Source organism: Cydia pomonella, chromosome 16 (assembly GCF_033807575.1).
Source record: "Cydia pomonella isolate Wapato2018A chromosome 16, ilCydPomo1, whole genome shotgun sequence".
Lineage (NCBI taxonomy): Eukaryota > Metazoa > Arthropoda > Insecta > Lepidoptera > Tortricidae > Cydia > Cydia pomonella.
In genome coordinates this window covers 15,311,246-15,326,715 of record NC_084718.1, presented here as the reverse complement: position 1 = coordinate 15,326,715, position 15,470 = coordinate 15,311,246, and the positions used below count along the sequence as shown (strand labels likewise).

At 37.2% G+C, this 15,470-nt stretch overlaps 1 protein-coding gene across 2 annotated transcripts; it reads left to right on the top strand.

The window, feature by feature from the left end:
* Positions 1-2,514: 2,514 nt before the first annotated feature.
* LOC133526342 (uncharacterized) lies at positions 2,515-15,417 on the top strand. Of its 2 annotated transcripts, XM_061862906.1 has the most exons (7): positions 2,515-3,215; positions 4,820-4,953; positions 5,757-5,908; positions 8,552-8,650; positions 11,053-11,232; positions 11,930-12,044; positions 13,830-15,417. In XM_061862906.1, exons 1-7 carry the CDS (start codon positions 3,176-3,178, stop codon positions 13,941-13,943), a joined length of 834 nt encoding a protein of 277 aa, XP_061718890.1. In that variant the 5' UTR covers positions 2,515-3,175; the 3' UTR covers positions 13,944-15,417. The 2 variants fall into 2 exon arrangements, with proteins under 2 accessions (XP_061718890.1, XP_061718891.1); XM_061862907.1 differs by lacking the exon at positions 8,552-8,650 and having other exon boundaries at positions 13,830-14,739.
* The last annotated feature ends 53 nt before the right edge of the window (positions 15,418-15,470 follow it).

Sequence of the window (15,470 nt, the reverse complement as noted above, 5' to 3'; positions counted from 1 at the left end):
TTTTATTTACTTTAATGAAGAAAATTTCAAAAAACTTAAAAAAACCGTACTGAGTAGATTCGACTGACCGTTTCACCGTTTTCTTGGCAAATAATCTTACACAAATCACACATTTTTACTCTTATTTTTTTAAAGATAGTTATTTTTCATCACAACTTGCTGGAAAAAGATTTTATTTCATGCAGGTGTACTGAAGGACAAAGGCCTATATTGTAAAAAGTTTTTTTTTATTATGTCACTTATTCATACAAACCAAGTATTCGTCCGCCATATTGTTATTTGATGATGATGACAGGACAGGCATCGAAGGCACAGAAAGCATTCGGCATTCAGCCACGATTAAAAATTTGGTAAAAATATTTTAAACGGCTATTAAATTAATCAAATTAAATATTTTTTAACATAAACAATAAGAATAAATTATAAACGTCAGTATTTTAAAAGTAAAACTCATTTACACTTAGTTGTTTCGTATGAATTAATGACAGAATTAAAAAAAAACTCTAAGTCTCTCGGGAGTTATAGCTTTTTTTTTCGCAATCCATAACTCCCGTGGGAACAATAAATGACTTTGTCCTTCAGTATACCTGCGAGCAAGTGCGATGAAAAGGTTTTAATAAATAAGTTGTTGTCATTCTATAAATAATAATTTTATACTGTCTTGTAGTTATCTTTTGTCTCTGTTAGACTCTTAAGTAAGTAAATATACTACAAATTATTTGTTTCTTTTTTAAGACTCGTGTAGGAAACGTCATATTCATGATAGCCTTTTGTAACTTGATAATGAATATCTCGGAATTATGTGAATTTTACATTTTCTCTTTGAGCTATACGGATATGTGTAGTTACAAAAGTGCCTCAAAATTTTGGGAAAACTAACAACACAGTGTAAGTAAAAATTGGTATTTTCATTTCATGTAAGCACATATATCGCTACTAAATTAATGTTTCTACAATCATGTCTACATAATTTAGCTGTCATATTTTATACTATTAAATCATAAATCTTAGAAAATGCTTGCCATCTTGCAAATTGCAGCCTAACTACTGACAAGGCGTGTATCGTTGCGATGTCAATCTCAATCATATCCTTCGTATATTATGCTGTCTCTGCACTGTTTGCCCAACGACCTCGCGTCAAATTCGACAATTGAAAACTATTAATTTCTACGTGGACATCGATAGATATCCAATTATCCATACTTGGAACTTCAGGTGACACGTTGTCTCACCTCAAGCACTAAGTGAACACCATTGTGACGTTTACACACTAAATGTGTGTAATGTTGCGAACTACTAAAAGCACAGAATAAATAATAGTACTACCGTACAGAAAGAAAACTTCCTACAAAGCCGAAGTTTAACAGCGATTCATGGCCGAATCATGTTGTCCCTTTCTAATTTATGGAATTATCCCTTGCGGCTATTTAGGGTTGTCAAAATTCATGTAATTATCTGTAGTTGTGCACGCAAAGGGATGTCAAGTTGTGCCAACCCTAATGATTGCTCGGAGCAATGCCGAGCCGAACGGAGCCGAGAAAGCCCGAACGCTCTAGTTTCCTCCCCCTGCTAAAAGATCCCGACTTCTTATACGCATTTTTAAGACTCGCAAAAATTTTCAGACGCTTAATTAAGTTGAAATTCGAGCTTTTTCTACTTGTTAGAGAACCCGAGTCCTATGTAGAGACTAGATGCTTTTATTTATTTATTTAATCTTTATTGCACAAAAGAAAACCTTATAGTACAAAAGGAAGATTTAATGCCATGAGGCATTCTCTACCAGTCATCCTTTAGGCAAAGCAGAGAGATTGTAGGCGATGCTACTTAACAACAACAACCAAATATAATACAATAACATACTATACATACATACATATAAATATACATATTTATATTACTTATAATATATACATAAATAACTCCAAAACATATAGAGCTTACACATACATTATTAATTCTTCTTTCTGCTACCAAAGAAAGCACGAATTACTAAATGCACTGTTTTCGTGTAAATTTCATGGGTTGGGTATTTCCACCATACAATAACGCATTTTCTTTTGCTACTAGTATTAACCTACAAAATTGTTGCCGCAGTCTTCATTCGAAGTCCTTTTCAGTTACACTTTACTTAAAAAGCGGCCAAGTGCGAGTCGGACTCGCGCATGAAGGGTTCCGTACCATTTATGACGTATTAAAAAAAATCTACTTACTAGATCTCGTTCAACATTTTACCACTTTGGACACACATTTTTTCACTTTGGAAGTGTCTCGCGCAAACTATTCAGTTTAGAAAAAAATGATATTACAAATCTAAATATCATTTTTGAAGACCTATCCACACACGTATGGGTTTGATGAATTTTTTTTTTTATATTTTATGACGTATTCAAAAAAACTACTTACTAGATCTCGTTCAAACCAATTTTCGGTGGAAGTTCGCATGACAATGTATATCATATATTTTTTTTAGTTTTTTCATTCTGTTATTTTAGAAGTTACGGGGGGGGGGGGGGGGGACACATTTTACCACTTTGGAAGTGTCCACTCTCGCGCAAACTATTCATTTTAGAAAAAAATGATATTAGAAACCTCAATATCATTTTTGAAGACCTATCCATAGATACCCCACACATATATGGGTTATGGGTTTGATGAAAAAAGATTTTTTGAGTTTCAGTTCTAAGTATGGGGAACCCCCAAAATTTATTGTTTTTTTTTTTCTATTTTTGTGTGAACATCTTAATGCGGTTCATAGAATACATCCACTTACTAAGTTTGAACAGTATAGCTCTTATAGTTTTGGAAAAAAGGCTGTGACATAATGGGACAGACAGACGGACATGACGAATCTATAAGGGTTCCGTTTTTTGCCATTTGGCTACGGAACCCTAAAAAAGACTCGATAAAGGACACGACTCGGGACTTAAAAGTATCGGAAGTTTTTTTTTAGCGCAGCGCATTCGCGTAAAGGCAAAAACGAGTCAAGTTCTTCAAATATAGACTCGAGTTACTGCCAACACTAGTACCCTAGTTATTGTGTACGAATATTTACGATCCAATAATATAAAGTAGCCAGTTTATTATAGAAACCATGATAAAATGCTGATTGTGAAATAAGAACGGCTGAAAGCTATTGTGGTGGATTGTGGAGAGGTATTGTGCACGTGTAGTCAAAATGTATCACTTCCATTTATATATATTTTGTATCATAGCTGGTAAGTTGATATGAAGTATACCTTCATATACTTAGTTTGGTCACAGGGTGTATCCGTAATCTGTATAGTCGTTAGTTTTCAAGCTTTACGGATAACTCTTTGTCTATTGTAAGTAAAACCGCACGTGCTATTACCTGCAAAACACTATAGTTATTAGTTAACAATGGGCAATTGCACATTATTCTCAAAATTTCCGGAAATTCCTAGAAACTTTCATGAGAAAGGTTTTAAGCAAGTTTCCACTTAGAACATTCTCTTACAGATTAAGAGTTATATAAGAAAGAAAGAAAGAAGAAAATAAAATACATTTTATTTAACGCAACACACATTTATTTATTTATTTATTTATTACTCAATGTACAAAAAAATTAACGACTGCTTCATCTGACATTTAACTACGTCACACATTGGCGATGGTGGCGTCTGTTTCAAGTCAGAACTTGGTCAGAACGATTGGCAATAAAAGTGCAGAAAAAAATACCTAAAGCTATCCATGTCAATATTGCAATTTTTGATTCTCTTTGGCGCATTGCTAACGACTTGTATAGTTCGGAAATCAATTTAGTGACTATTTTAGACATTAAGATTTTTATTACTGTTTGTATGTTTGGCCTAGTGGGTAGTGACCCTGCCTACGAAGCTCATGGTCCCGGGTTCAAATCCTGGTAAGGGCATGTATTTGTGTGATGAGCATGGATATTTGTTCCTGAGTCATGGGTGTTTCTATGTATTTAAGTATTTATAGATATTTATATATTATATATATCGTTGTCTAAGTACCCTCAACACAAGCCTTATTGAGCTTACTGTGGGACTTAGTCAATTTGTGTAATAATGTCCTATAATATTTATTATATTTATTTATTTATTATTATTATTTATGTTAAGTGCCAATCACATCCACACTTTATCAGGACCCGATTTCGGGCCCGAAAACTATTTTTTTCCGTTTTACCAAATATCAGCACATCGTTTACAATATTTGAAATGTAAAAAATGGTTCATATGCAAAAATATCAAACATTGAACATTTTTGGCAATTAGAGTCAAAGTATTTTTTACATTTCAGATATTTTTAACGATGTGCTGATATTCCGTGAACTGAAAACGCTTATCAGGCCCCAAATCGGGACTGATTTCGGGCCGAAATCGGGAAGGGTGGATATAATTGGCACTTTAGGTTGTAAGGTGGGCCTTATTTACCTACCTGAATAGTAGATTGTTAATGAAGTGTGGAAAGTGATCCATATCACCCGAGATACACGATCGTTCGAGGGTGAGATATGGTTACTTTTACCCGAGTTAAAAACTCTACTTTTCATCTCGACTGCGAGGAAAGTCAAACACAAAGAAATGTAGGTGTATTATAGGTATATTCGAATTGGCGCTATTTACATTTTAATCGGAAAAAAATCGATGTTAAATTGGGATGTGCCTGAAACGGTCCTAACCCTTCGTGTGCCGAACTCCCGCAGCGGGAGGAAAATAAACTGGCCACGTTTGCAGGAAACAGCACGGGTACGGTGACAGATGTCATCTCAATACACTCTCACCGTACCCGTCCTGTTTGAAAAATACTATGATTGTTTTCTTTTTAATTTCAGCTATTATTAATACGGTGGACAATAAGAGATACGACATTGAAGAAGAATCTAAAAATGAGTTTGGCCTCGATTTTCAAAGCGTCTTGCGACAATTTCGAAGATCGGACGATTACGTCAAAATATTAAAAATGAGGGTAAAATCTTCGTCCAATGGCATTCATTTGCTTATAGAATTCTTTGCTTCGTTCAGGATCCAATTTTTCACCCTCGCCGTAAATATGTTCCTCGGTCCTTTGTGACACAATCTACTATTTTTCCGACAGCTTACCAGGCGTCCACGGGTAATACTATTGGAGACTTCCAATAGTATTGCCCGTGGACCACGCCTGGTTTAAGCTCTCCCGCTTCCTTCCATGAGTCCTCAACTCATCATTTTCCCACTGTTTGGAGACTCCTGACCCCCCCTTTGATCCCTCTATTTGAATCAAAAAAGAAAAAACCTGCCGGCCCAGCCAAGTTGACAATAGCTATTGGTATGACAACGAAACATTTTCTGTCTATCACTGTTCTATTAGTGCGACAGTGACAATTGCGTTTCGATCGCTACGGAGTGTAAGCGATTGGCATGTTGGCTACGCGGCCTGTACAATTAGAGTATAAATGACAAACAACATACATTTACATAACATACATTGACTAAGTACATTTGTAATAATGTGTATTCAAAATTTAGATTTCATTACTTTTAGTGGTTGTACATTGTTGTTTTTGTTTGTCATTCATCTTTACCTACTTGTTTTCTACTCATTTCCTCAAAGGTTGACCGGAAGAGATCCCATATAGGGATAAGTTAGCCTTTGTTGTACTTAATTCTCTGTAACTGTCTCTTTTTATATAAAATAAAGAATATATATACATTCTTACAAATTACACCTCTTAATGGCAGCACTAAAGTTTATTTGGTTAATCTGATCTGAATTGGCTAATTCTGTTCTAGACAAATGAATTTAATGTGTTTTTTGCGGATGTAATATACCACAGCTTAGATTGGCATTATCATAAAATGAAAGCGGAGATAGAAGCTACGTATGGCCTCAACCAAACAACAAGCCCGCCAGTAACCATGACAACAACCACTCGACAATCACAGTAAGTTTTGAGAATTTGTGGAGTTTTTCTTATTTTAAGACTGGGCCTTGCGGGCCTTGCCAAGATGACAAATATGACAATCGTTGAATAGAAAACGCCAATCGAAGCCTAAATAATGCATGGCAACACTCACGTGAATTTTGGTTAGCGTCTGTCATCCCATGTTACATTTTTCTTTTCATTGGCGTTTGTAGTTGTATGATTGTCAACTTGTCTAATCTCTCTGTCATTTTCATGACATCTTGCTTGCCTAACATGCTTTAAAGCAGGGATCTCCAAACAAGGCCATCCCGTTATCTTTGTAAAAAATTTGGAGAACCTAGCCTTAAAACTGCCAGTAATTCAAGTTAAAACATAGCATTATCAAGCAGACGTACAATCAGCATTAAAATGATGACTGTCAAGTGGCCGCATATATCGCAACACATATTTGATCCTATAGTATGATTATCATCAACTATTTGCCACTGATTGTACACTAAGTAGATATCTAAGTAAAATACTGCCCTAAGTACAAATGATGCAGTTCCAATGCGTCAAATATTTGGGTCTGCAGGTAGCAGTGGTAGCAGCCTATCATATTGAGAGAAGACAATAATGAAATCAGAATCGATTGTCGATCACATGGCGAAACTATCATTCGGAGTCAATCGCAATTTTCAAATTCATGTGCTTATGAGTCTCGATTAAGGTCTGTTTTTTTATTCCGTAGACTAAAATGACGTTTCATATGTAAGACATGACATTTCTTAGTACCACATGAAATGTCATTTTAGTCTACGGAATAAAAAAACAGAATTATAGAAACATAATGCCATCGATAAACATCGTCTGTTAGTCGACTTGTGACGACAATTAAGTGAGCGTTAAAGGTACTTAATTATCTGAAAATATTGGCGCATTTATAAGTGACCAAAAGTTGACTTCATCATCATCATCAGCCCATAACAGACCAGTTGGGCCCCTGATTTACGCATTCGGTCATTATCCACCCTCTAGGTAGTGTACTCGTAGGTACATTACTTTAATCAATAGGAGCTGGTGCGAGAAATCCCTGAACTATCAAACTTAAATACGCGCCAGCTTCGTAAATTAACTTTATATAGATCACCCAGAGGGTGGATTTCTTCTTCTCACTTCTTTGTTGTTCCCTTATGACTGAGAACCATAACCAATTAGATACAATCACGCACCATTTGACGCGATTGAACGCCAATACTTTGCATGGAGGAATAGGCCCTCCTGATGGCGTTACACTACTTAGTAACTATTGGCGTTTTGGAGATTTTTACGGTTCACAACCGGTTGTCTTAGGGGGGGTTGCTCAGGTGAGAGACTTGAATCCAGCCTGAACCACAATTTTATTAAAAACAGTACGTCAATCAATAAATATTCAGAGGTATTTATCTATATAAAGTCCTGATATCGAACAGCTGCTGTATCAATATTACATATATACATTTGTCAACGTCGGGATTTTATACCATACCCTAAAGACTATGTCAGATCAGATATTTGTAGTTATAATTATAAGCTGAAATAGATAATTTTATCAAAACACCAATATCACCACGCTCCGTGATTTTTGAGCCATTTAGGATTCTAGCTAAATTAGATATTCCAGTGTAAGTATTAAACAGCCCATTTGCCTAAGACCCTAAATGGGTCCACAATCACGAAGCGTGACCGTACCTAATTAGGCATGACTCGATCATTTCATATTAAATATTTGATTCTGGCCATTATTTATAATTTTTTTTTTTTTTTTTATACCACGACGGTGGCAAGCAAGCATACGGCCCGCCTGATGGTAAGCAGTCACCGTAGCCTATGGACGCCTGCAACTCCAGAGGTGTTACATGCGCGTTGCCGACCCTCGATATATATAATTTGGTACAAGTCTACCGGTAAACCAGGATCTCCCTAATATTATTTATCTTAATTTCTGTTTCTTTCATCTTCATCATCCTAACTACATCAAGCTTACTCGAAGCTATTGCCTACAGTTGTATAACCTGAATATCTCAGGTTTGTTATCGTGGCCACCAACGTTAATGCCATTGCTGGTTCGGTTTTCTAACGCTTGATGGATTCGCGGTACACGTTGAAAAGTTTCTAAGACGGAGCGCTGCGAATGCTGCGATATGGTTTGACATTTTGTCATTCAATTTCACCTGGCTTGTGTTCCTACGTAGAGATTCTGAATGAAAACTAAACACAATCAAAATGCTTAACATAACCGATGAAATACAGAACCATCGGCGTTTTGAACTCTCAAGTGATAGAGACTTAGAGGATGAATTGTAGCTTTCCTCTAGCTATATGGTCTTCTGAAGTTTAAGCTAAAGTTTTGGTATAGAACACCTACAGAGTTGTATACATCCTCTAGGTTCTCTAAAGGTAGCCAGCAGATCTATAGTTTAGGTGTATCTAAGGTATAGATAGACCACAGTTTGCTTTAGGGTTGTAGCCTCCTAGTTCTAGATGGTCTATCTAAACCTTCTTAACAATCCAGCTTATGGGATGTAGGTGATTTATCTAAACATTAGAGGTTGCATACTGCATAGGTACTGACTGGATGCGTAAATCAGGGGCCCAGTTGAATTGTGTGGACTGATGGTAATAATGATGTCGACTTTCTAGAGCATCCACCGTTTGCATCCCTGGGGGTTCCACACAAAAAACCTGTCCACCACCGGGAAGCTCTGCCACAGTTCCGGCCAGCCGCCAATTGTTGTACGCGTAGGTACCTGCCGTATTGAATAAAAAAATCGACACCTCCACAGCTGCACAGTTTATGTCATCTTTTAAATAGCTTTATTTGTTATTTTCTTTGTTACTGGTTTGTTTCGCACAGATTTTGCAAGCAAGATTTAAATTATTCCTGTTAACTCAGTTATGTGAAAAGCATTCTTACGTAACTTTGGCAACAAGGTTATATCTCCATCTATTAGCTGATTTCAATTAGGCATAATAACTAGCAACTTATACATACTGGGTTTGCTAGAATCATCTTCATGACTTAAAAAAAGTACAATTGGCAATTAAATATTACATAGTTCGTGTCATCCACGATGACGCCCATTTTTGTCAAATCTAACCTTTAATAACATGACATTACTATTCAAGGCACGCGTCTTCGTGAATGACACGATCTATACTTGACATATGTATGTTACATAAATAACAAGATCTGACATATTATTCATTGTTAGGATTGGGTTCATTTTTAAAATAGGAGCTAGCCCGATATTACTGCGTGCTGATATTACGCGTGCTGCGTGCCTAGTCAAGGTGACAATCGCTTGGGCTACGACAGCGAAACGCTTTGTCTCTCTATCACTCTTCCGTATTAGTGCGACAGTGACAGTTGCGTTTCGTTCGCTACGGAGCGTAAACGATTGGCGTGTTGGTTACACACCCTGAACTGTCAAAATTCTTATATCAAAACCGCGACAGTTTTCGTAAATCGACAGAGGTACTTACCAAAGAGCATATATAATCACTACGTTTTAGTACTTACCAACGAACTCACTGAACATACATACGAGTATACTTATACATATCAAGTTTTGTGTTTAATATTCATGATATCGTGCAGAACATGAAAATATAGGCATGAGGTAAGGCATTTTAACAACAATTGCGATATTATGAGCTAAGTAACAAAAAAATCGAATACCTAATTAACTAGATATAAAAAATACTACATTTATAAATTAATAAATTTTAATTTATAAATTTCCGTTTGTCTCACCTTACAAATGAGAGTTTTCAGAAAATATTGTACCCAATTAGCGTGAGTACTTAAGAAAAGTTAATCACTGTCAGCTTTATGACGACAATTACTTAAACATGAAATCTTTATAGGAAATAACTTTTTGCCTGATAATAATCCTGAATATCGCTTATAGTTTAAGAACACCAAAACCAAGTTTTTATTGAAATTAAATGCTTAATTATCGATACAAAACTGACAGTGGTTATCTTTTCTTAACAACTCACGCTAATTGGATACACTATTTTCTGAAAACTCTTAAATAGGCAACCAAAACAGCAAGTCAGTGGGGCTGAAAGACAGGCACAGGCAGATGCAGGGTCGCTTAAAGAAAACTGTGATTGCAATAACACGGCCATTTCTGGGAGGTAAAGGCAAGGAACAGAAACTCCTTAGGCAGAATTGTTGCAAAAGTGTCCAGCTGTCAGCTATAAATAATAGTTCAAAATCTCTCTAGGGTAGCGCTAGAGTAGCTAAGAACCTAGGCGTTATTGACGGAGTGAAGTGCGCTGTCTATTATTAGATTTTTTTCTCAAGTATTCTAGGTATTGTACCGCCACCTATTTATGGTTTTTGTCGGACACTGTTTGGTATATGGAGATTTTGTTCCTTGCCTCTACCTTCCATAAAGCCGATATTCTGATGTCATCTGCAGCTGAATTACTGTTGCGACGATATTACTGCGGCGGCGTTGAAGTCGCCGCTGTATCTGTCTGTTTGATAAAATGAGTGACGGATTGAACACAGTGGTAATGTGGAGGTACAGAATAAATAATAGTCCTACGGTACAGAAATGACACATTCTAAAAACCCGAAGTTCTACAGCGATTCAGGGACGAATCAGGCTGTCCCTTCATAATGAGGCACTAACCCTTTCGGCTATTTAGGGTTGTCAAAATTCAAGTCATTATCTTATCTGTGCCAAGTAATAATAGCTCGGAGCAATGCTGAGCCGAACGGAGCCGATAATGCCCGAAAGGAGGAGTGTCGCGCCACTAGCCAAGGCGAACGTCACTCATTTAAACAAGGAAATTGACAGAAACATCGGTGACATCAACGCCACAGCAGTAATGTCGCAACGGTAATCCAGCAGTAGTTGACATCGGAATGTCACTTTAAGTGTCTAATTATGTGCGTCCGAAATCGGCTTGTAATGAAGTCCAGTTTTGTCTTAAGTGACCTGGGCGCGCAGGCGCGTAGCCAACGTGCCAATCGTTAACGCTCCGTTGTGTATCGTAGTCACCTCTCTTTATCACTTTTCCATATTAGTGCGACAGTGACAGTTGCGTTTCGTTCGCTAGGGAGCGTTAACAATTGGCACGTTGGCTACGCGGGCTGACCTCAACGTTATGGTCTTTACTTACAGAGCTAAAGCGAAAGCCCGTATGCTGCAATCAAAATTAAATGCGCGCCGTCAAGCTGGAGCCAAGGAGTTCGAGAGGTCGATGCAGAACATTAAGCATATCGATGAACACCCCAAGCTGAGTTCCCACCTGTCGGTGGCGGAGAGGAACCACTTTAAGCAACTCGCATTCGAATACGCTGGGTATTTCAATAGCATAGTAATAGACGTTTCTAACCGATTAAAAAATTATGTACATATTTTTTCAATTATTTTGCATCTGTATACGATATGATAGTTACCTATATTCGTCTACGTGACAGCGAGATAATTACAGGGTCTGCCTCTTTTAATTGCGTGGTGTTAAAAATTAAAAAGTAATAAGTAGTTATTTTACGAGTATCACGTGGACAAGCCATCCGACGCCTGCTAACAAACTCAAAATAGTATTCTATTTTATACAATCGTGATATAATAGAGAGCTTTTCAGTCGAGTACCGTATTTAAGTAACGAAGCTTGCTGAGTTGCCTAAGTAAGGTACGAGATTGAAACGCTTGATTATATCACTATTGTATACAATACTTTTTCTACGAGTCATCTAAAATAATACTTTTTTTACTATTAAACCTAAATCATTAATGAAAATTGGTAAGTAGCTCAGTAGACAAAAATGTAGTACAGATGACCCGCGGCCATTGAGTATTTTCTATGGGAGCGCGGCGGCACGTGATTGGTATTTTTTTAATACTTAGTTGTCTACAGCGTATCGAAAAGAATCTTATATTTGATTTTAGAGCCTATACATGAAAAGTAGGTACGCAATAGTTTGCTATACGAAATCTTAATTCAAGCATTACAGTCGAAGAGTAGAAAAAATATTGTAATCAATGATTTTTTCAGAGAAACTATTCACTCTGCAATTAGAGCATTTGGAGGGGAACTGTCGGATGGACATGGTAGCACTCAATTGAACTTCGTAGGAATAACCTCCACACCACACGCGTTGAGACACGTAGTAAGTACCTATCCTTCATGTGAAGCCAATGAGGGACTAGAGATGCACAAAACGCTTCACTGAGTTGGTAGTTTTTTTTAATACGTCATAAAATAATAAAAAAATATATATATTCATCAAACCCATACGTGTGGGGTATCTATGGATAGGTCTTCAAAAATGATATTTAGGTTTCTAATATCATTTTTTTTCTAAACTGAATAGTTTGCGCGAGAGACACTTCCAAAGTGGAAAAATGTGTCCCCCCCCCCTGTAACTTCTAAAATAACATAATGAATCTAAAAAAAATATATGATATACATTACCATGCAAACTTCGACTGAAAATTGGTTTGAACGAGATCTAGTAAGTAGTTTTTTTAATACGTCATAAATGGTACGGAACCCTTCATGGGCGAGTCCGACTCGCACTTGGCCGCTTTTTTCTTCTATGGCAGAGGCGGCAATTCCACAACATGCAATAATACCTGGAGTAGAACCGATAATTTCCGTAATTCAATATATTTATTAACAAAAACTTTGCCATCGTCAATATCTTTATTAGCATTGACAACGCTCCATTTCACACAAACCGTGTGAAGTACAGTAAGTACACGATTAGTTATTAACTTATTAGTAAAGACACGATTCCTAATTACATTTCTTGACCACCATCGTGAGCCGACAACGCTGATTGGTGATCACGATCAAGGTCGTTTCAAAACATGATAAAATCCATATCAAATTCTTAAAACAGAATCAGTGCTTCTTTTATCGGTAATTTTCTCACCCATGTACATATTTGTGTATGATAGGTAATTATTGCGTCCTATTGCAAGTAGAAATACCAAATTTGCGTCCTATTGTAAGTAAAAATATAAAATTTGCGTCCTATTACAAGGGCAATTATTAAACTTTCATCCTGTTGTAAGTACTAATGTAAAATTTGCGTCCTATAGCAAGTTTTTTTTTTTCTTTTGCAAGTAGAAATACAAAATTTTCATCCTATTGCAAGTGGAAATATAAAAATTGCGTCCTATTGCAATTAGAAATGAGCAGCTTGTGGTGAGGTGTTGGGGATTAACGACCCCACGGACGCGAGTGCTCCCGAGAGTCGGTCAGGGTCTCCGTCTCCGGCGTGTCTTCGTCTGTCGGAGTGGAACCCAAGGGGACCCGCAAGACTCTCAGCTCTGTGAGGAGTCGTTAGAGCTATATGCCAGGGGTGGAAGCGAAAGATGCATGTTGGCACAGTGGCTGTTATCAGCCACTGGGTAGAAAGCAGCGCATACATCTCGACACCCCTGAGCCGCTCATACCGGTGTTGCTCTTGGTTGTCATTACGACGGCACTTTTAGGGGCCCATCTAAGTGATCGCCAAAGTCACCGCCTGCCTCGATAACGTGTACTAACATTATTATGGCAGGTGTCCGGACGTCAATGCAATAACCCAGTCTCATTGTCCACCCAAATTTCAACCCACAGAGCGTTATACTGTTTACTTTTTGTACAATAGTCCTAATGCTTGCTGAGACCGGTTCATGGTGTCTATTGTTGCATGTGTGAACCGGTTCCAGCAGGCGTTCTACATGACATTAAAGTTCTCCAAGAGAGGCCCCTGCTGCGTAGAGGCACGTGCTGGATCTATATTTTATTTAGGCCCGTAAAATACAAAATGGAGATTGCAACCATAATTGTGGTTTTAGTTTTAAAATATATTTTATACTAATATGTATTTATGCTAGTTTTAAGGCATTTATCTATGGGCCCGAAAATAAAGATTTAAATTTTTTTTAACACTATTTTTCAGGTTGGCTCTAAGAAAACGCTAGAAGTCACAAAAGACGACTCAGGAAAATCGCACAAAGTCAGTAAAAGATATCTTTTAGTATCGAAAGTATATCCATCAATTTTCAGGGATTGATAGAACCTCCGTTTTCGAAACTAATTGTATAATGATATCTGAAAAGGTGATTTTATATACGGGTGTTTTTCAATTCCTTGTTAATTTTTTGCAACTTCGATGTTTGTTTCATAGTAAAAGATGTGTTCTAAATATTATCTTTATATACCTCTCATAACGTGGCTAAGGATTGGAAAACACTCTATATAAATATAGGAAAATTGTTACTGTAGTAAGGATTACTCTCCGCAGCCGAAAACAACGTAGTTATCTCAGTCGGCTTATTTATTAGAATACTAACTAAAAGAAATATAATTTTTTTTTTTCGCGAAATCGCGTAAGGATTGGTCCCATAGTAAAAGTTGCTCAATATGACCTATATTATTAAGCCTATTGCAGGTGACTAAAATAAACACCCTGTATCTAAGGACTGGCCTTACGGGCTATAAGAATGGGCCCAGTACAGCTGTGTCACGCACACGAATTCGAGCCAACAGCGTAGTTTAACGCCACAACGCGATTGGTCGCGCCTAGTTGAGTTAGACTGCACGACTGGCTCGAATTCGTGCCCGTATGGCTCGTAGTTAGATATATGTATATCAATGACTCCTAACAATCCTAACATTTAACACCATTCGATCATTTGCATCTCGGAGGTCATGATTCTAAATCGACACATCGTTAGCGCGTTCTATATCGGAGGTGGCGCCATCTCTTGACAAATTTGTGTACTACATTACTAAATTATTAGGATTAAAATTTCTGAAGCCTAGGGGAGAGTCGTTATGTCGTTATTGATACTTTTTAAATGCTAATCGAAAATTAAAAATGTAATGGGATTACATGCGAACGAAATTCATGTTAACTACTTTATTTATGTTTCAATTAACATTGACATATATATCTAAGGATGGGCCTTACGGGTATTAAGGATGGTGCTAGTTCAGCGGTGCCACTGACGAATTCGAGCCAATCGTGCAGTCTAACGCAACTAGTTTCGATTCCACCAATCGCGCGAGTGATGCGAACTCGTGAACTAATCGCGTTGTGGCGTTAGACTGTATGATTGGCTCGAATTCGTGTGCGAGACACCGCTGCACTGCCCGCGTAGCCAACGTGCCAATTGATAACGCTCCGTAGCGAACGAAACGCAACTGTCACTGTCGCACTAATATGGAATAGTGATAAAGAGAGATGACTACGATACGTTACGGAGCGTTAACGATTGGCACGTTGGCTATTACGCGGCCTGGCCCCATTCTTATTGCCCAGGCCCGTCCTTATATAGATATATATGTCAATATTTATAAACGATTACGCGAACGGAAAGCGGATGATGGCTTCTACATACAAAGTTGTATAAAAAATTAATAAGAATAAGCATAAGATTTTTTTAGAAGTTTATGTTGTTAGCAAATGTTTACTTATTGTCCATTTTAACATGGCAAACGATGGACCAAACACTGTATAGTAAAAAAATAAATTATTATTCCTATTTCTCGTTTTTTTTATATATATAAAACATCAATTTTTTATGTCTGATATAAG